The sequence below is a fragment of the Melopsittacus undulatus genome, chromosome 5 (assembly GCF_012275295.1).
Source record: "Melopsittacus undulatus isolate bMelUnd1 chromosome 5, bMelUnd1.mat.Z, whole genome shotgun sequence".
NCBI classification, from domain to species: Eukaryota; Metazoa; Chordata; class Aves; order Psittaciformes; family Psittaculidae; genus Melopsittacus; species Melopsittacus undulatus.
Genome location: NC_047531.1, coordinates 78060353 through 78080840, shown reverse-complemented (window position 1 = coordinate 78080840; position 20488 = coordinate 78060353). Strand labels below are relative to the sequence as shown.

Sequence of the window (20488 nt, the reverse complement as noted above, 5' to 3'; positions counted from 1 at the left end):
TTACATAAATGCCACTTAATCTTCCCTGTAATTAAGACAAAGTCAGTATAGATAATTGTGAACCTAATTTTTGAGCTAAACCAACTGCTGTTTTCCCAACAGACTGAAACCCCTATACTCGCTGCAGTTTAATTGCCCTGTCCAGGAAAGAATTAAATGTATTAGCTGGACTTTTCTATTTCCAGATTAATTGATGTGACAGTGAAAAGGAAGTCATCTTTACTTGTAAGTATAAACCAGGTATATTAAGGATCCTCTCCTGTTGCTGTATTTATATGGGCTTAGAAGATCAAGGGGAAAATTACTGCAACTGCAAGTAACTTGTATCTTTCTTTTATTATTATACTGGTATTCTATTACAAAAGCACCTACTTTCAGAAGTCTAATGCTGTGATAGTATTGATATTCTAATCTTGAAGAACCTAAGTATTGCTATGGGTATTTGTGACATTTTCTTATAACTATTTTATTTTAGACTTAAAAATAAAGCTTTGAATTCCATGCTTACTGTAATCTTATCAGGACAGCTCTGTCATGTTAACAATTGGTGTACACTGACTTTCTTGGATGTATACTGAATTAAGCCAGATAAATCTGTCCCAGATTTTCATAACACTGTAGGAGTGTCAAGAACAATACAAAACATTAAACTAACAAATGTGAAAACTGGGACATGGCTCCTATCCTATACACTGTTCAGTTTTTTACTACATGTGCTTTGCATGATGACAACAGGCTTGTCTGCCTTTCTTTCTGGCTCTTCAACACCTTCAGGCCATACTGCTGGCACCGTAATCGCTGCATGACAATGTTTGAAGCCTAGCCAATTGTAAGGAAATGTGTAACTGCGCTCTGTAGTAGTGAGATGATGAAGGTCACTTCTTTAAAAGGAGCAACATAATAGTCTCCAAAGGGAAAGAGGAGAAATCCTGGCCAAAAAACTGTCTCTCTCGGTCGTTCAGTGTTTATGCTTTTGTATGTGTTTTTTTGCTGGAGGATTTTTCTTGGGGCTTCTTTTTATCCATATCTTCTTGTATTTCCAAAGGAAAGGCTTTTAGGTTTTCATTCACACAAGGGAGGCAGAACCTTTTGGAGTAGAACAGACTACATTCCTGTAAAGAAAGTAACATTATTAGCAGGATACACAAAATGGAACTGCTTCCGTTCCAGTCTCATTAAACCACATTTATATTTAGAATTATTCTAAATTAAATTCTTCTTCTAGGTTGAAATATTCCAGCAATTTTGCTTCTTCCTATTCAATAACTAACATCTGGTTGGAGCTAACTGATTGAAAAACAAAAATGTTGGGTCTGTAACACTGCTAACCAAACCAGTTATGAATGAAACCTGTCAGATCACAGTGTTATTCCACTTCAAGAGCAGGGAAAATACCTTCTTTGTGTACCACAGCTTTTATACTTTGCCATCAAAAGTTCAGAGAAGAGACATCAGCTCAAGCTTTAGCCCCATGTATGTTTTTAGTTTCTAACCAGTGAGTACATTTATTCAAGGTAAAGGTGGGTAAAGGATGAAATCTCAGTTTAATTGTCTCAGCCAATTTACAGTACAGAGTTTGGACAACTGGAAGAGACGCTTATTAATGTATTATTCCTTTGCCCTGCAGCAAGACTGAAGTCCATGGTTCTCCCGGCGTGCTGATCACTAAATTCCAAATAGGATTTAATGTGTAAGCTGGTCCTGGTATTGCTGATGGATTATTCTTGGGGATTTAAGCATGAATAATGATATCAATTTAGATGGCTGAGGACATCTTTTGGGGAGTAATGGATTCCATTCCATTTTTCCTAAATAGCAAAGTTTTTTCTTGCCATGGTCATTTGTGGCTGGCCTTTCTCTGGGGGCTTGGCTTGGCTGTTTCTGTGCTTCTGATCTTCCTTTTGTATCCCTTGTCACTACTGAGACTTCAGCAGTAGATGATTTTATCACGGTCTCTATCAGCCTGCTTCTGTGCAACTTTCAAGCCCAAGGAACAACTCTTCTTCACCCATTGTTTGTTTCTGTGCTGACTGCAAGGCACCTTTGTATTGAGAGCTAGTGTGAGGACTTGGTTTCTGAAAAGCCCTGAAACTGGATTCCAGTTGCACAACCTCCAGAGCCTATTGTTTTTTGTCTCTTGGTATCCCTAATACTTTAAGCTGCCAATTAAAAGTGAAGATTAGAGTTTAAATTGGCCCTGCTATTCTTGTTTGTATTGCAAAATAACACACAGCTCCCCTTGCTTCCAGGTTAAGTTTATGGCTCCACAGTGATGGCCACTGCACCACCAGGCAATAACAAAGCAGGGGAGAGGCTTTTCTTCTGCAGATGGGGAACTCCAGTGTCAAGGCGCAGCTCCTCACAGATATACAGGTACTCAATTTACATTCTTTTAGCTGAAATAAGCTGCCAACTTTGGCCAGTGGGACTTAGACAAATGATGAATGTGAACCACTGCATATCTGAGCACTGGGCCCATCACTGTAGAACCATGAACTTAACCTGGAGGCAGGCTGTGGAATCTGAGTGGTGAGGCACTGGAACAGGTTGCCCAAGGAAGTGGTGAATGCTCCATCCCCGGCAGTGTTCAAGGCCAGGTTGGACAGAGCCTTGGGCAACATGGTCTAGAGTGAGGTGTCCCTGCCCATGGCAGGTGGATTGAACTAGATGAGCTTTAAGGTCCTTTCCAATCCAAACCATTCTGTGTTTCTACGATTATTCAGCCTAGCTGTTGCTTTAAAGGCCTACAAATTACCCTTAGTATGTATAGACAAGCCCTTCTTCGACCATTATCCTGATAGGCTTCAGTGCTTAAATGGAAAATTCTTTAACAGGTTTCACCTCTTCCATGACCAAGGCAGGACAAGGCCATTGGTCCAACTTCAAACTTAACAATTCGGTTCAGGCTAAACTGTGCTGACAAAGCATACTGCCAGAGTTTATTTCTGTTGTGACATGGATCATGTCTGAAAGTAATATACGCAGGGATAGTATCTTTATCACACTTGTAAAGGAAGTTGTATGTAAAGGAAAGGTTCTGCCTGACCGTGTCCAGGACTGACCCTGCATGACTGGAAGTTGAGTGGAAAGTAGCTGTAGTGTTACATTTATCACTTAATACCTACAGTCATATCCAAGGTCAATATCTAGTCACTGTCTGCTGAGATGAGCAATAAGAGATGAAACTTGCTCCCTGTCCTACTTTCTTCTCCAAAAGACACCTCTTTTCTTTACCTACGTTTAACAAGTGTTGCAATAAAAAAGAAATAACTGTTTTAAATGACTAATATGGTGAGATGGTATCACTTCCTCTTCTGTTTTCTGAAAGGGAAACAGGAAGAAGGGCACTCAAACTTCCTAAGGACTTCTAAAAGCATTTTTGTTATCTTCCTTTCTGTGGGGTTTTGTCATGTTTGAAGACATTATAGACAATAATTAGGATTATTTCCAGTTGGACCACAAATAACAACATTTACCAATACACTGTGATAAGGACTGGTTCACTAGGGTGATGGACACTGCAAGCTGACTGGAGCAAATTAACTGAGTGAGGCTTAAGAGAATATTTGCAGAAGTGAGTTTATGAGCATTAAACAGAGCAGTTGTTAAGTCCTGACTTTCACTGGCAGAGCAGCTGTGAGGGAAGCCACTTCAGCTAACAGGTTGTCTCATGAAAAGCCTAAAACCTGATCTGTATCTAAGCCTCCTTAGATACAAAAGCTACAAGTTAGTCCAATTTTGAGTCAACATAAAAATGAAAGCAACTTGCCACTGAAAACTTTCCATCACTTTGGTCCAGCTTCTTTGCCAAAGAGGCCCAAGAAAGCACCATTTTCTTCGGTTTCAATTGTTACATTACAACATTACGGACAGATTCGGAACAGGACTGAGTTGATCTACTTGGGTCAAGCACAAGCAGGAACCAAAACCAATCCCCAGAGATATTATCCTAATTTCATCTCTCCCTACTGCCTTGGATGAGTCTTTGCTTCTCTGGACTTTTAATTTTCCTTACATGAAAGAGGAATAGTATGTGTTTACCTACTTTGTGATGTGGGTGTTTAAAGCACTAATCTTCAGTTTTGCAGATCTCTTTCAATGTTACCTAAGCAGTATTGCTAAATACATTTTGAAACCATAGTCATAGATGTGATTCACTATCTGGTCTGGCCAGTTTGGTAAGAACTTTATTCTCAAGTATTTGCAATCAAGGTTTTGCTTTGAGTGATATCATCAGGGGAATCTTGAAGACTCAGATAACAAGAAGTAAATGATTGATATATTTCCACAATGGGCTAAATAGGCAGGAATGTCAAAAAGATTAGAAGGGGCTTCTATTAGCTCATTGCTAACATCCTCTTTCCATTGCTATGCCCTATATTAACAGAAATAATTAATAAATATTTTAAAAAGAAAAAGCCTCACCTTCATTCAGAAATGCGCAATGTGGAGAGAAACTGAGAGGCTAAAAGGCTGCATTTCTGACAGATTCAACTGCCAGACTTGGAAATACAGGTTGAATCCTTCCGAAATTCAAGAAAATACATTTGGGAATGAAGATAGCTAAATGTGCTCAAGTTTGCCCAAAATGTGCCTGAACTGCCAATCTTCTGCTGTAAAAAAGAGGGCTAAACCTGACATGTCAGGGCAGGAATTAAGCTCATAAGCCCAAACTATCTGACTAGTTGCATCTGCCTCTACAACCGGCTCTGTGGGGAGTGAGTCAACTTCCAGCCAAGACAGTGACATTGTCACTAGGAGGATCTTGCTCACATGTGACCTCTGCCTCCACACAACTGCCTTTAGCTACTTGGCGCTGGAAATTTGAGCCCAGCTATCAAAGACGTAACCAGAGAGCAGTGGTACTTCATCTGACTCCCACATAGTCCTCAGGTAGTTCCAGAGTGGAAAAAAGTAATCTGTTACAATCCCTAGTCTGACGTTCTGATGATTTTCATTCATTTAAATGACAGGAGAGACTTCAGAAATAGGAAACAAATTCAATCAGGAGCAAGGTGCTATTCCACACTCCTCTTAGGACAGGGGGCCAAATCCATCCGTGGTGCTAACTCCCTGTAAATCAGAATAGCAGCTAAACTTGTCCAAGTGTGCCAATTTACTTTTGGCTGTGTTTGTCCAACCCTCTAAATTTTGTCAGTGTAATCTGACCCTTTGTTTTGCTCAAGAGAATTTCCTCAAGTCCCCACGCAGAAACTGTCTGGCACTGGCGTATGAGCTGTCTCAGTTGCCCAGATTACCTCACCTCATGCTCTGAGGAGGCCAGGAGTGTTAGTTTGTCCCTCCAGAGCTATAACTGGCCACCAAACATGAAAAACAAATGCATAAATAAATCTACATCTTCACAAAGTTTTGAGCAGGTCTGTTTGTTTTAAAACTCCCACTTCCAGCTACCTGCTGGAGCTGATCCCTAACCACTGCAATTGCAGAGCAGGCTGAAAAGGTTGAATCTGAAAACTGCAAAAGCTGACACTGAAGACCCAGGTGTGCTCTTGCTAACAGCTCATGCTACTAGCTGCACTCTTAGATTTAAGCTTGTTACTCTAGGATAGCAAACAACCACTTTGAAAGAGGAGGCTGGGATCTGGCTGGCATTAGGGTAATGGTGTTTGGCATAACAGATACATGCCGCTGTCCATGTAAACAAGCCAGTGATGTCTCCTCGTGGGTTGAATCATACATGAATCCTGACTACTGCAGTCCCAACTCTCTTTCAACCACAGAACTGGCTTGCTGAGGGAAAGGAGTGGAGCCTAAGTTTTCTCAATTCATTTTCCTGCCTCCAAGACACACAGTACAGCCACCAGACACTGATAATTGTGTAATAACTTGTCTTCATTTTTGCTTTGAACTCTCAGCAAACAAAGGGGCCAGTTCTGCACTGAGGAGAAGGAATTAAGACAACTGTAATTTTACACCACCTGTCTGGACCGCACTCAGATTTCATAGTTTTAAGGTTGCCTACCAACCGCTACTAAAGGGCATCCTTCTTCAGAGAGCTATCATGCCACTTCACAGCTCTCCTCTCTGCTCACTTTCTAAATTAACTTTTGCAAATAGGATGGTAGCCCTGTGCTCTGGACAAACCTAACAGTCTATGGATAGAATCATAGACTGTTTTGGTTTGGAAAGGACCTTAAAGCCCATCTTGTTCCAACCCCCTTGCCATGGGCAGGGACACCTCACACTAGACCATGTTGCCCAAGGCTCTGTCCAACCTGACCTTGAACACTGCCAGGGATGGAGCATTTACCACTTCTTTGTACAACCTGTTCCAGTGCCTCACAGTAAAGAACTGCTTCCTTATATCCAACCTGAACTTCCTGTTTAAGTTTAAACCCATTGCCCCTTGTCCTATCACTACAGTCATATTCCCTTTAGAGGCAAAAAAGAAAAATCTGTTGTTGGGTATAGTACGATCTACTGAAACTTTAAGGTCGTGAAGTGACATGTGATCTGCCTTGCATTTCCCTGTGCTAGGAAAGTGGAAAAGAATACTCATTGTGAGGCTGGACTGTGCTCATCTGTAAATAGGACACTTGAATTGCTGATCATTTTCTTTTAATACAAAAAGCTTTAACTGTGGGGATCCACAAGAACATACAATTAGCTTGCCTTACAAATAGGCTGTTTGGTTTTTTTTCTGTTTGGTCTTTTCCAACAGGTCACCGGGACTGCAACAAAAAGAAGTGATTGAAGAAGCTTGTTTTACTTGTTACTTACTGTACCAACACACACTGATCTGCGACACAGACTGCAATGAGACCCAAGGATGAGGAATTTGTCCTTGTCAGGGGTGAAAGGATCCTTCATTACATAGCTTTCTTCCAAAAGTCTATAAAAAAAAAGGAGATTAATTTCAGGCTTTTAAGGGTACATTTCACAGTAGGGGAGAGTTGAAAGGCTGGGGCAATTGTGGAGGCTGGAAAGGTATCAGCCCTTTCTACTTGACTTCCTTGGCCTAGTGTTGCACATGAGGCAATGTAGCTCATATGCAGCTCCTTTCCTGTTCAAATACCAACACTGTGGCTGCCTTGAGTCCTATACTGCACTTCTTATGTGTCTTCTAAAACTAGGGGAATTGGTGATCCTTTTAACATTATCTTACTGTGTTCTCCTCAGTGCTCTACCTTGAAGTATTTTCTTATCTTCCATATTTTTGACAGGTACACCTTAGCATGGCCAACTTCAGTACCTTGTCAAGTTAGCATTTATTAGAAGTTCTATTCCAAAGCTGTGTGCATGACAGTATAGAAACTTTTTACTGCTCTTACGTCACTGCTGTAAAGCTACAGTTCCCACCTCTTGAAAGCTGGAGCTACTGGCACAGAGCTTTGCAATGACGTGGAATATGCTTACTTTATGTCACAGACTCTACTGTTTGCTTCAGGGTATTAAGGGAGTGTATTTATTAATAATTTGGCAATCTGCTTGGGAAAGACTAAGACTTTATTCTTCCTGTGAGCTCCAGGCAAAGCATTACAGAAGCCACTTGTGTGCCTGTCTGCACACGGCATCCTGCAAGGCTGGCTTATTGTTGGACTTAAATCAAACTTGGATTCTGTAGTAACATGGAGTACAATATATATTTTAAAAGGTATTCTTTTAATTCATATTGCCTTCTCCTTGTCTACATACATACACACTTATGTGTGCATCTCCGAGTGTATTCCTTTTTCTTTTTCATCTCCACTCAAACAAGAAATGGTATGGCTCAAGCCTTCTGTAGGAAAGATCAGGCATTTTATGATTGGAGATCACCTTGTCAACAAGTCTCTCAATATACAAAGACTGGATTACCTTTGCAAAGTTCCCCTTGCAAGATTCACAGTCTTAATGTAGTCATCATCTGTGCAGAGACCTGGCCATTATACAAGCCTTTATGTCTGGCATATGTTTCTCGCATCAATTGCATTTAGGGCATATGAGTAGGCCAGAAAGAAAGCCAATAAAGGTAATGTGTAAAGCTATTTCTTTTATGCATGTATAGAATTATTATGCTTCAGCATTATTCTTTTGCTTTTTGAATCCCAGTTACCTAAATAAAGCTGAGATGATAACAGAGAGCTTGGATAACCTAAAGTTAAGATTATGTTCAGCATTGACTTAGACTTTTCAGGAATGGACCTGATCAAAGGTAGGCCACTGCTCTGCTGAGTAGAAGAGAGAAAACCAGTAGCAGTGTGGGATTTGGCATGATAAAAATAGAGCTGCCCAAGAAAAATGGCCCAAGCAGGTAGTGATCAAGAGCTGTGTCCATTTTATAAGAAATTAGCAGTCTTAGTAGGGTGAAACACTGAGTACATGCCTGACTTCCAGTTCCAGTGAGTTCCTGGCCATGTTTGCCTGATGGGTTTGTTGACCAGGATGGACACAACAGAGCAATTCGTACATTTAAAGCTAACTGCTTTATGCAGTTTAATGCCTGCAGACAGTATTGTAATGGCATAGTTTCTGGTCAAACTATCCCTACTTTGCAGAGATGGAAAAGGCTTTGGTCTCCTAAAATGCAAATTTGCACTACATTTCCACACACATAAGTACCACACAATGTACCAAACAATTGTCTAATTCATGCAAAAAAGCATGGCTGCTCAGAACTCCAAGTTAAACATCTCTTAAAAACTGTTTTTACTGTATGTATTTAATTCTGTGTTTATATGTTTCCCAGCTGACACAGCTGAACGGAAAGGGCTATTTGCAGAACTGATAGGCTGACAATCAACAGCATTCTAGTTAGAAAATAATGATATAGTTGTATTCTAGGGTGGTCAGTGGGGTTACAAAATAAGTTGAATGAAAATCTTTGCATGGTGTTGATGCAGATTGGGAAAACTGATTTTTGTCTTTGCTATCAACGCTGACAATTTTTAACATTTCTTCCCTTTAGAAATAGGTCACTTTAAGTACCAAGCCCCACACTCAAGGGCAGTATGGTATGTTAGAATCATAGAAAGGTTAGGGTTGGAAAGGACCTTAAGATCGTAAAGTTCCAACCCCCTGCCATGGGCAGGGACACCTCACACTAAACCATATCACCCAAAGCTTCGTCCAACCTGGCCTTGAACTCTGCCAGGGACGGAGCATTCACAACCTCCCTGGGCAACCCATTCCAGTGCCTCACCACCCTAACAGTAAAGAATTTCTTCCTTATATCCAACCTAAACCTCTGTTGTTTAAGTTTCAACCCATTACCCCTTGTCCTATCACTACAGTCCCTAATGAATAGTCCCTCACCAGCATGCCTGTAGGCCCCCTTCAGATACTGGAAGGCTGCTATGAGGTCTCCACACAACCTTCTCTTCTCCAGGCTGAACAACCCCAATTTTCTCAGCCTGTCTGCATTCATGCACTGTATGTCATTCCATGGTACAAGGCTTCTAATGACCACAGCATAAATGAAATCTGTAATATGAAAGACTGTACTTACACAATAGAGCGTGTGTATGGTGGCTTCTGCCCATAGTACGTGTATGGAGCTGTTAAGTTACATAGCTGACATGTGAACTCTCCTGTAGGCTGAACTTCTTTGGGAGCATCCATCTTTGAGCTACCTACAAGCAACACAAACAGCTTTTAGTGCCAAAATGCAATACTGGGAACGTGCCTGCTTGCAAGAAGATTAAACTGATGTGGGACATCTGGCTATGCAGATTGAAATCCAATGGAAAATTGACTACTGCAAACCTTGATGAGTAAATCTTTTCTCCTAAATCAAGTTGGTTTCTCACGTCCCAGTTACACTTACAAATCCCTTAGATAGCTTTAGGCTTGACTATAAAGTCCACCTGTTAATTTGGAACTTGATCCATAAAAGAATTTAGGTAACAAAGCACATGGCTGTGATCTGGAAAACCCTTTGCTCAACCAAGGCCTACGCTCCCTAAGCACTACCTGGGAAATGACTATCTGCTGTATGGAATTCCAGTTCTGCAATGCCTGTCTCTTCCTCCCTGCAAATGGAGCTATTAAAGGGTTTGGGCCCTGCTCAGGAGGCAGGCACCAGAAAGGTAGGCACTGCAACGATTTTTCTTTGTTTCTGGTTCACCTTTGTATAGTTTTATAAGCTTAACCCTGGCTCCCTCTTCTTATCTGGCTTCCTATGGAAATGAGGCTGATGTAATCACCCTGTGCCTAGATAAGAGTGCTGGCCCATACAAGCCACAGAAGACAGAGGAGGAGATACCTTTACAAAAGTTTAGGTTCTATAACTTTCATGAAAATAGGCAGAAGAGGGATACTCTGCTTTACCCTCATGGAGGATACCTATGTATTTCTATGAATCAGAGAATTTCTATGAATCAGGAAAGCTACTGTATCTATCTGAAAGACTTCAGACACTGATTACAAAGGTATAGCTATCTGTCAATGAGATATAAAACCTATAAAGCCATGTTTCATCAGCTTTGATGCTTACAAGATGACTTGTTAAACATCTTGGCCATTGGTTTACACTTGGGAGCTCACCCTTCACTAGTACCACTTCAGTTGGGTGTCACACACCAAGCTTTTCAGAGTGTGGTGTCACAAGTATGCTTTTAGGACTGATTTTGGTGGGTATGTATGATCCGATCAAACACAGCTAACCATGTATTTGTCCCCAGATTTGCACTATTCACACTTTTCATGGCATGCAGTTTGCTGCTGAAAATCTGCCAGCTTTTTTAGGTGAAGCAGAGGTCGCATCAAGCTGTTAGGAAGGTGAGCACTAGGAACTCAGATTTGAGCAGTATCTCAGCAGTTAGGTTGTGTGTGCTCATAGCTGAGCAGATACACGGCCTGCCAAAGGACTGCAGCTGATTCCCACTCACTTAGCTTTGCAGTCATACCCTTCCCCTACAGAGTTGATTCAGTTCAGTATGTGAACTTGCATCATGAAGCAGTCTTAAAGCACACAAACTGGACAGTTTCAGATGAAACTAAACTGAAAAATGTGCTCCAGAAGCACACCCAATACACTTCAACCTGAAGACCTAACTAACAGCCATACAGTCTACAAGCTAGCACCAGAGGTAATCTGAAACATCCTAAAACATAGAGTGAGCAGCTGGTATCAAACATCAAGCACCTTGGTTTACAGTTTCATTCTTACTGCATCTCACCAGTTATTATTGTAGTAATGAGTAAAAGAACTACCTCTTCTTTTTGTTTTTATTTTTTCTCCAATGACTTTTTTCACTCTTTATTTTTTAGGGAACTAAATTGGCTTGCAGAGGAATCCAACTGTTAACAGCAGTTCAAGGTAAGGGGCAAAAGTACACAGCCAGAAGAAAGGGAGGTCTGAGATGAGAGACCCGTATTTCCCTCTTTCAATGACAGTAAGCTGCTATTTCTGCTCACCCTATGTGGTGAAACTGAATCCTTAAGGACATATGCTGCTAAGGTGAATTAGGGGCAAGGTGAAGCAGAGTTGTGACTACTTGTCACCTAATGTTCCAGAAGAACAGGGAGCCCCAAGATATTCAGAGGTTACAGAGGCCTCATAACAGACATCCAGTTCAGAAAGCCCTAGCCTTTTAAATTTTGGGAATAATCTCCCTAACCCCATCATTCTTTCACCATCATCCCTTCTATTTCCATTCCTGTCATTTCAATGGCACATGGAATTCTTCAAATGTAACACAAATGGGGGTGGATACTGGTTTAATGAATAAATATGACTTATGAATACTTTTGGCAACTACATTTTTTTCAAAACAGATGTAACCTACAGGTGTTGTGTATTTTCTCTACCTCACAGGGATGCTCTCAGTTAGATAGAAGTCATGAACATGCTACCTATTTCTCCCTGTATATTAAAACTGGGATTCTTCAAACTATTCACAAACTCAACTAAGAATATGCTTTTTGAACCCTGCATCTGCATTTTAGGATTACCAGGTAAGTCAACTGAAACATACCTAAATTTACCTTTTCTGTCGGTAGTCAGCAGCATTATCAAGACAACAACCTGTCTGAATGAGATTCAGTCCAGTACATTGTGTGTAATTTTTTGTAATCAATCCTTTTTTTTAAAGGGGAAATCATTAACCCCACAGAGGTAGAGCATGGAAAGTCACTTGAATCAAACAGAGAAGAATATCATTGTGATATTTTCTTTAAAATAATGCAAAAGACTCAGAACAACAACAACAAAAAAGTAGTATTTATGGCAGTGAGGGTCATAGACTTTGGAATGAATGTGTGCTGATTCCAAGTCAAAATAACAGCCATGGGTTCAGAGCTGAAGTACGTTAGATATAGAAACACCTGCTCTCATATAGTCCATTGGCATGTAGAACAGAATCTGTTCAGTGACTACCACTGGGAAGGAATGATATCTATGTACAAACAGATTTTTGGCTATGCCAGTTGAAAAGCATATGATCCTGCCTGCAAGGCACAGATGAATTTATGATGCTTTCCATTTTACTCCCAGCTTACAAGTCACTGGTATCAGCTGTATCATTTTGTATCAAATTGGTATCAGTTTTATTTCCTTGGGAACATCATTTCTCTACACAGCAGCACTTGGGAATGTTAAAGTTACCAACTCAAGGTGTAAAGTGAATGTATAGATTTCAGAGTGAATGCTTCAATCCAGAAGTTATATTTATTAGTTACATATATTGCTATATAACCAAGTAAAGCCATTTGCCTTCTTAAGAAAGAGATTCAATGGCAAATGTAACAACCTTTTAGTTTATGCATGGGCTTCACACCTTTAGTCTAAACAACCAAGCAAACAAGTCCTAAGATGCACTTTCTCACAAGGCTTCCAAAAACCTCGTATGCAATTAAAAGAACTGTATGTCAGATAGCAAATACACAGAAGCAAATCTGGGATAAAACCACAGTCGAGACAGACACTGGTTTATCAGAAGTAAGTTTGTTGGTTTGGCTCCATATACCATCTTAGTAAGATGCCTGATATGACAACTATGACAGGGTGTCTGCCTCCCCTCCGAGCAGACATATGAAGCGTGAGTGAGAACTTGTTTCTTTCTAGTATACCAATATCAGGATGAAGGATCTCTTGAGCAGATAAAAGTCTAGGGCACTAATCCCTTCATAATAATGACAGGCAAATTTCTGACCTCAAGTGACTCAAATCATCACCTGTGCTACCACTGGCTTTTTGTTCTTTCCCTGAACATTTCTGAAGCAGCAACACATCCCAGTAACATCTCAAATACCTGGCTGGCTGGTGCTGAAGAAGTCTTTCAGAACAGCTTGTTTAGAACTAAACTCTGCCCAAGCGTTTGCCATGTTGTCTGGAAGCTGCAAGGTACTTAAACACATACTTACTTTAAGCACATGCATAGCTCTCCTGTAAAGAACATGGCTACCCACACATGCTTGATTATGAAGCAAACGCTGAACTAGCATGCTCAGCAGAAACTTGCCAAGTCAAGCCCAGAACGCTGTAGGACGTGTGTGAGGTTGGCCCACGTGTCATGGCGAAAAATAAAGAACACAGATTTGAATACCACACTAAGGAAATAATTGCAATGAAAGAAAGGCACAGGTTAGACAGTGATATAGGAGTGTTTCTCCATGCTGTCTGTGACTGATACATGATATGGATGTGGGGAAATGGCTCTCAGTGCTGTTCTCTAGGGACTCCTAAAAACTTCAGGGCAGTTCTGTATAGAGTTCTGCTAACAGGCCTGGAAGGCATGCCAGAAATAATAAATCACCATTAAATTGTCAGGGTCAGTGGCAAAGTAGCAGCACAGATAAGTAACCTGATTTTCTTTGCTTCAAACCTCATTAGCACAAGTCTTTACAATGCATAGGTTAAGCCCCTCTTAATACTCCACAGGAGACTCGTGTATTTCTAAATCACTGATCAACTAGAGAAACTATACAAGAAACAAACTGCCTACAGATGCAGGCTTTGATTTGAAAGGGTGTCAGATAAAACCAACATTGACACACCTTTAATTCTCTCCAATTAAACCCTTGTTTCTTTTACTTCCAAGATTTTCCTGCAGTATCCACTGTTGATGACGATGACCTACTATAATATTCACAGCTTAATTCTCTATGGGAAAGAGTGTTCTCTAAAAGAAGGGCAGGAGTTGGTAAGTTCATAGCCTCGTAAATGCTAACTTATTTTGCAGTGTGTGGCGTGTCACAAATTTAAATACACTTTGGCACCAATAATGCATTTGCCTCCTTCAGAAAATTGCCTAATTGCTTAGGTAGTAAATGAAGCAGCAGAACCTTCTTACTTACTAGTTAATCCCCAGGAGAACAACTCTCTCCCTCCAGTTTCTCCATGTTACTGGCCTGAAGGCATGTTTAGGTCACCTACTGGCTGCCTCCCTGCTCTTCTTTTGAGGTGACTTACCTTGGGTTCAGCATAACAAATTAGCCCTGGAACGCAATTTCACCAAGCATAGCCATTTTTTACTCTTTACATCTTTTACCCTTATTACCTCTTGCAAAGATCACTTGATTGAATTAAACCTTGACTTGTTGCAGCAACTTCTCCCTTCAGGCTGTGGAGACTGTGCTGGTATTGCTATGCTTCCTCTGCTCTGAAGGAACTGAGATTGCTGCAGCACACAGACTTCTCTCTAGGTATCACAGGGTCATACCACAGGCCCCAGGCCCTGCTTTTCAACAACAGCTTGTGCAGATTCCCTGTGGATATCCCCTAGGACAAACAACCTAGTTAGTCACAGATGCGAGCATGTTTTCTGAACAGCTGTAGGGAATGTAGGGTGTGTCAGAAGAGACGAGTAATACAGACAAGCAAATCAAAACACTACCTTAGGTAAAAAGGCTTTATGAACACAAGTTGAATCTCTAAAGGCATCTACTGAGAAGATATACTATTTAACAAAGCTGACAAACCAAAACTTAAACAAATCTAGCCCAAGTACTCCTTACTTGAATATGGCAGGCAGCCAACTCTTAATTAGACAGCATTTAATAATCAAGAATCTCAAATTAGGCGAGAATGTAACAGCTTCACACAGGAACGCTGCAACAAGACGTTAACCGGCAGATACCACTGTCCTCTAGTGGACACATAGGACCTGCACTGCCCTGGTGACTGGCGGTATCCTCATTAGTAGCTGCAGGGAGTACTTGTTTCAGCACCTCAGCTGTTCAGAGTAACTTAGTTGCAAAAGCCCAGCTAAGCGGATCACACAGCAGGTGTGAATGACAGAATAAAGTAAAAGCAAGCTGCCTAAGCATGCCTGCTGGAGGCCATCTCCAGGTCTGTTTGGAGAGGCACAGCGTGTGGTGGATCTCTTTGCCATGTAACAGAACAATCAGTCCTGACAGAGGAGGAAGAACTATACTGTCATTAGTTCTTCCTTTCCTTCTCCCAAGAATTAACCTCTCATCATATCTAGTTTTCTGCTTAATATCCCTCTTTCTTCTCCTTCTCCTCCAACATGCCTTCCTAAGCAGAGTATAAAGCTTGTCACATCATCCATGATGCCATTCTAACATTGTATCAGTCAAATGGCCTAGAAATTAAAGAAAGGCAATGCAAGATTATTGCTCTTCTCACAGCACAGTTATAGGGACTTACAAGAGAGGAGGTTAACTGCAGCTCCCTATTATAGCTTTGTTAGATTAATATCCATAGTGGGGAAGAATAAGTCAGCAAGGCTCTATTAATATAAGTGATGATGATTCCTTTTAAGTTGTCCTTATAGAATAGCTAAGGACACTGTCCAACAGAGTCTAAAAATAGGAACTCCGAGAATTTGTGGAAATACATGAGGAGAGGCTAACATGCTGTTTCAGGAAATAAGACACTGCAATGTGACATAATCCTGAAAGAAATAAATATAGCTTCACTGATTTATCTCCCTACAGAAAGCAAAGTTGGTACTGTAAGGAAACACTCAGCTCCCACTATGTGGGGTTGCAAGTTACAGTGTCCTTGCTGTGACAGCCACTGCCCACTTTCCCTTGTGTTCAGCATTAATACACTTGTGGAGGAAAATTCTATCCAGTAAAATGTGAATGAAGCTGTCAGTTTGTTAGAACTGGGCTCAAGCAGAAGACTTCATAATGAAGTAAAACAAAATCTTCAAAAAGAAAGGGCAACACAAAACTATTGATGGAGCAGGGGGCATGGGGTAGTGTCAGCTTCAAGAAAGCCTGAAAATAAAGAAAGATCTATAACTACTATACTTACAACTTTCTCATGCCCACAGTCACACACACACCTTCATACAGGCATGTCCATTTCCTCCAAACGACGTGTTCATCACGTTTTGTTATCCCAGCTGTTGAGAAGAGCAAGCACAAGAAAACACCAAAGAGTATTTCCAGCGTGTCTGACAAAGCAAAGAAGTCCATTGTCACTCAACCCTTAAAAAGTTTTCTTTTCCAGGGTACTTGCTGGGAGTTATATTACAAGAACTTACAAACAGGTGCCTTGTTTCACACCTTCACACAGAGGTCATTCTGGTTTTGCCCCTTTGGTTACAATTTTACATTGGAAATTAATCCTTCATTCAGGGGCTAACAGCTTCAAGACTTCCTAACTTTCATCTGGTAAATTCCTTTTTTCTAGCCATGTAGCAACATGACATAAAGTGAAATCAGACAGATACAAAAACTGAGTTTTTTGCATTTTTTCAGGTTAGTCTGTTTGTTCCTCTCATACTGCTTCCCGACCAGTACTTGGATTACTGTGCCTAAAAAACAGGTAGGTACTAAGGCTGCACTTACTTCTTCCAACACCCAATACTCTCATCAAATAGGTATCGAGGCACATATACAAGAACCACTTCCACAATTTTCTGTAAGACACAGAGAAATTACGCTTATCCTTAGGCAAGTATGTGGAGTCAATCTGCAATAGACAGCCAAGCCATTTCTTTTGTGCATGCTCTGCAGTCTTCACAGCCTGTTCTCCAGAACACATGTACTTATGCTCTTCCCTTCAAGAAGCTCTTCTGGACAAATCCACTGCTCTGTTCATCACAGGTAAGAAGAGAAAGGTGGGGTTTTGACATGTGACAAATTTAATCATGGATAGAGAAGTGTGGACCCTGGAATTCTCTATAAACAGAATAAACTGCTCCTACTGGGTCGTATGCTAGGAGGGCAGATGTTCAAAATCTTTGCAATTGTGTCTTTTTGCCCAAGCAGCTCAAAATCCAGTGAGAATTAGCAGCATCCTCAATGTGTCACAGATACTTAAGGAACTTTCCTTTGTTTTAAGATCTTCATCTGTCCAGCAAGCATAGATGTGTCTGACTAAGATTTCACTGAGGTCCAAGAAGAAAGTATAGGCTGCTGAGTAGAGCTAATTAAGCAGGAGAATTGATGGGGTCTTTTATATGCTATATGCTTACATCAAGAGTTTTTTAAAGTACTGGCTATAGCTAGATAGAGAAGGCTTAAGAATGCTGTCATGTCTGTTACAGAATTAAACATGTTTTCTTTTTGCACATATGCATACCTCTAAGTGTGGTTAATTAGTAGTAACTTTACTCAGTGTTAGAATAAATGAAAATGTGGGAAAGAAAGCTTAGTGGAAAATTGTTATGGCATGTAGTTATAAGGAGACTTTACAGGAGGCAGCATAGTCCAGGTTAGCTGGCCAGTAAAAAAAATAAAACATAGAGCTGGTGAAACCTGCTCAATACCTGAAATATTGAGAAAAGGAACATAACAAAACATTCTCTCTTGCTTTATCCTGGCCTAGAGCAAAAGAGAAACCTCAAACTGTTGCAACCACAGAGATAACTTATTTATTAATCCAAATCTCAAGTTTTACTTATCTATTTGGAGCTTTGGGACTCTCTGCAGTTTTTTGGTTGATTGATTTTTTTGTGCCCGTAAAAGCACTGCTTTAGGAAGCCGGCCAGTGCAAAGGTAATGCACAGGCTAGGAAGTTTAGCATCTCAACAAACCTAGGGAGTAGATCTCAATTCCAATTCAAGTTAACAGCAGAATTCAATCCACTGTTATTTATCACCAAATAAAAGCCTTCTTTGGTCAGAATACCTTCAGGCAAAACCAGATGGCTGCATCTGTGCAGAGTGAAACTTTCAGGGGATGCTCCACTGTCTTGATGTAACCTCATATTTGTAGAGATCACAGATGTACATCTTGACTCTACTGGAGGTAAGACTAAGTGAGACAAGATATAAAGTAACACCCTTGTAACAGCTACGTTGCCTAGCAAACTTCTCTGTTTACATGGGAAATTAAGGCATAAGGAAAATATATATTTTTTTTTGGTATGGAAGCATGAAGGTCTTACATTTTACATTTTGTTTTGTATAAAACATACAATTTCAATTATAAGCATATAGGTGAGGTGGTGTTATAATTAGTTACATTGACATAAAATGGTTCATATCAATACAACCTGTAAACCACACCAATTAAGGGAAATTAATCAGCACATGGTGTCTTTGCACCACTGTGCTCTAGTGTCCATCCAAGGCGGTATACTAGTAACATCGCCAATCTGATCTAGTTGAGGATGTGCCTGCTTATTGCAGGGGGTTGGACTAGATGACCTTTGAAGAGCCCTTCCACCCAAAAATGTTCTATGATTCTGTGATTACAGCAGGGGAAAAACCCTAACAGAAAAAGAAAATAAAATCGAATGTAACCAATGCACAAACCTGTGAGTACTAGTATAACTAGCTGCTAGTACATAAATCCAATTCTTTGACTCATAGATGTGTAGAGATGGAAGACAGCTCAAGAGATTATTCAGGACATCATGCCTAAGGCATAACTGACTTTATTTTGATGGCATTTTGCAGTGTCTGTAGAGACTTAAACCAGCCCAAGTGCCTTAGAGACAAGTAACAGGTCAGCAATCAAGCCTGGATTGAGCATGAAGGAAAGCCATGTGATTAACACCTCTCCTTAAGCAGAGACCCTTTCTAGCATCACTGAGATACGGATGTATTTATTACTATATAGGCTCTCAGAGCAGAGTTGGAGAGAAATTGTGGCACCCCCTCTCTCATACATCTTTAAACTTCTTATCTCCCCTCATTTTGCAAGAGGTGTTGAGCATCCAATTATTTACATAGCTCTACAGTCCTCTAAACCCAAGGCCGTAGTCCCAACACCACCTTGTCCAAGCACAACCTCAAACTGGAAATGCCTACATATGACAGGAAAGGAGGGTTTCCCCTAAGATCTCTAGAGTCCTTAAAGCTCCATCCTTGTGTATATCCAAGAGCAGTGCCCTCAGATAGCTCAGAATTTCCCTGGAATCCTCTCCCCAGTCTCCTCTGAGGCTGCATCCTGTAGCTCCAACCTCAACTCATGCAGTTCCTCAGAACAAACAATCTGTGGCCACTACATTCTATTAAACAAAGCATATGCTTTATAGTAAAAGCCCCGTGTTGAAGAAAAATCAGAATCAAGCTTTGGCTTTGGATCCAGAATCACAAGTGTCTCCCAATAAGCAGTCAACCTGCTCAGCAGGCTACTCCCAGCAGGCTTATGCTCTCTCTTGACCTCAATGCTTTCCTCACTTGCTTCAGAAATCTGAAGGGAAAAGGCAGTTTAACTCATGCTCTAGCAAGTCAAGCACCCTGGAGGTGGGAGGTGCAGACTTTGAACCTTTCCCACTCCAAGCAAACCATAGAATGGTTTGGGTTGGAAAGGACCTTAAGATCACACAGTTCCAACCCCATCATGGGCAGGGGCACCTTCCACTAGATCATGTTGCCAAAGGCTCTGTCCAACCTGGCCTTAAACATTGCCAGGGATGGAGCTTTCACCACTTCTCTGGGCAACACATTCCAGTGCCTCACCACCCTTACAGTAAAGAACTTCTTCCTTGTATCCAACCTGAACTTCCTCTAAGTTTAAACCCATTACCCTTTGTCCTATTGCTACAGACCCTGATGAAGAGGCCCTCTCGAGCATCAAAGGGAAAAAATCCACGGTTTGAGCTCTGCTCTCCCACCTCTGCAGGGATGCTTTGGTACTGCTGTGCGCTGCGATGGAGAAGCCTCCACAGCAACGGCTGAGCCAGACCGGATCCTGTCCGAAGGAGGGAGGTCTTCAGGGAGGGACCAGGGCTGGTAAGGAGCACAGAAAAACCTTTCTCAGATCCCAGCTGACGTGAGAATAAAAACTCTCTCCTTTCAATAACACAGAATCATAGAATAGTTAGGGTTGGAAAGGACCTTAAGGTCACCGAGTTCCAAGCCCCCTGCCATGGCCAGGGACACCTCACACTAAACCATATCACCCAAGGCTCTGTCCAACCTGGCCTGTTGCCGGGGAGCTCGAGCTTCCCATGCAGCCCGTACACCGAGGCCCCTGTCCCCGGGGGGGCAGAGGGGAGCCGCGGTTCGGTTCCGCTCCCCTCCGTGCACCCCCAGGCTAGCTCCCTGCCCCCGAGCACCGCGGTACGCACCAGGTCCACCCAACCGCGGCCCGCGCTCGGGCGCAAGACCCGTACGTCACCTTCCTGCGCCGCTGCTCCTTAAAGGGCCAGCGCCGCAGGGCGCCCGCGGTCGGG

The 20488-nt window shown here is 41.5% G+C and overlaps 2 protein-coding genes across 5 annotated transcripts in view; one reads left to right on the top strand and one right to left on the bottom strand.

Annotated features, from left to right (window-relative positions):
* Positions 1-317: 317 nt before the first annotated feature.
* Positions 318-20416, bottom strand: CDPF1 (cysteine rich DPF motif domain containing 1). Of its 4 annotated transcripts, XM_034062739.1 has the most exons (5): positions 20384-20412; positions 19928-20042; positions 9449-9572; positions 6742-6853; positions 318-1112 (listed from the first exon to the last, which is right to left on the bottom strand). In XM_034062739.1, exons 3-5 carry the CDS (start codon positions 9559-9561, stop codon positions 966-968), a joined length of 372 nt encoding a protein of 123 aa, XP_033918630.1. In that variant the 5' UTR covers positions 9562-9572; positions 19928-20042; positions 20384-20412; the 3' UTR covers positions 318-965. The 4 variants fall into 4 exon arrangements, with proteins under 4 accessions (XP_033918630.1, XP_033918631.1, XP_033918632.1 ...); XM_034062740.1 differs by lacking the exon at positions 19928-20042 and having other exon boundaries at positions 20384-20416; XM_034062741.1 differs by lacking the exons at positions 19928-20042; positions 20384-20412 and adding an exon at positions 20233-20280.
* The window catches only part of TTC38 (tetratricopeptide repeat domain 38), a 37186-nt gene continuing 36725 nt past the window's right edge, over positions 20028-20488 (top strand). Inside the window, exon 1 of the mRNA XM_034062738.1 lies at positions 20028-20045. The gene's annotated coding sequence lies outside the window, so the exon portion shown is untranslated. The remainder of the gene's footprint in view (positions 20046-20488) is intronic.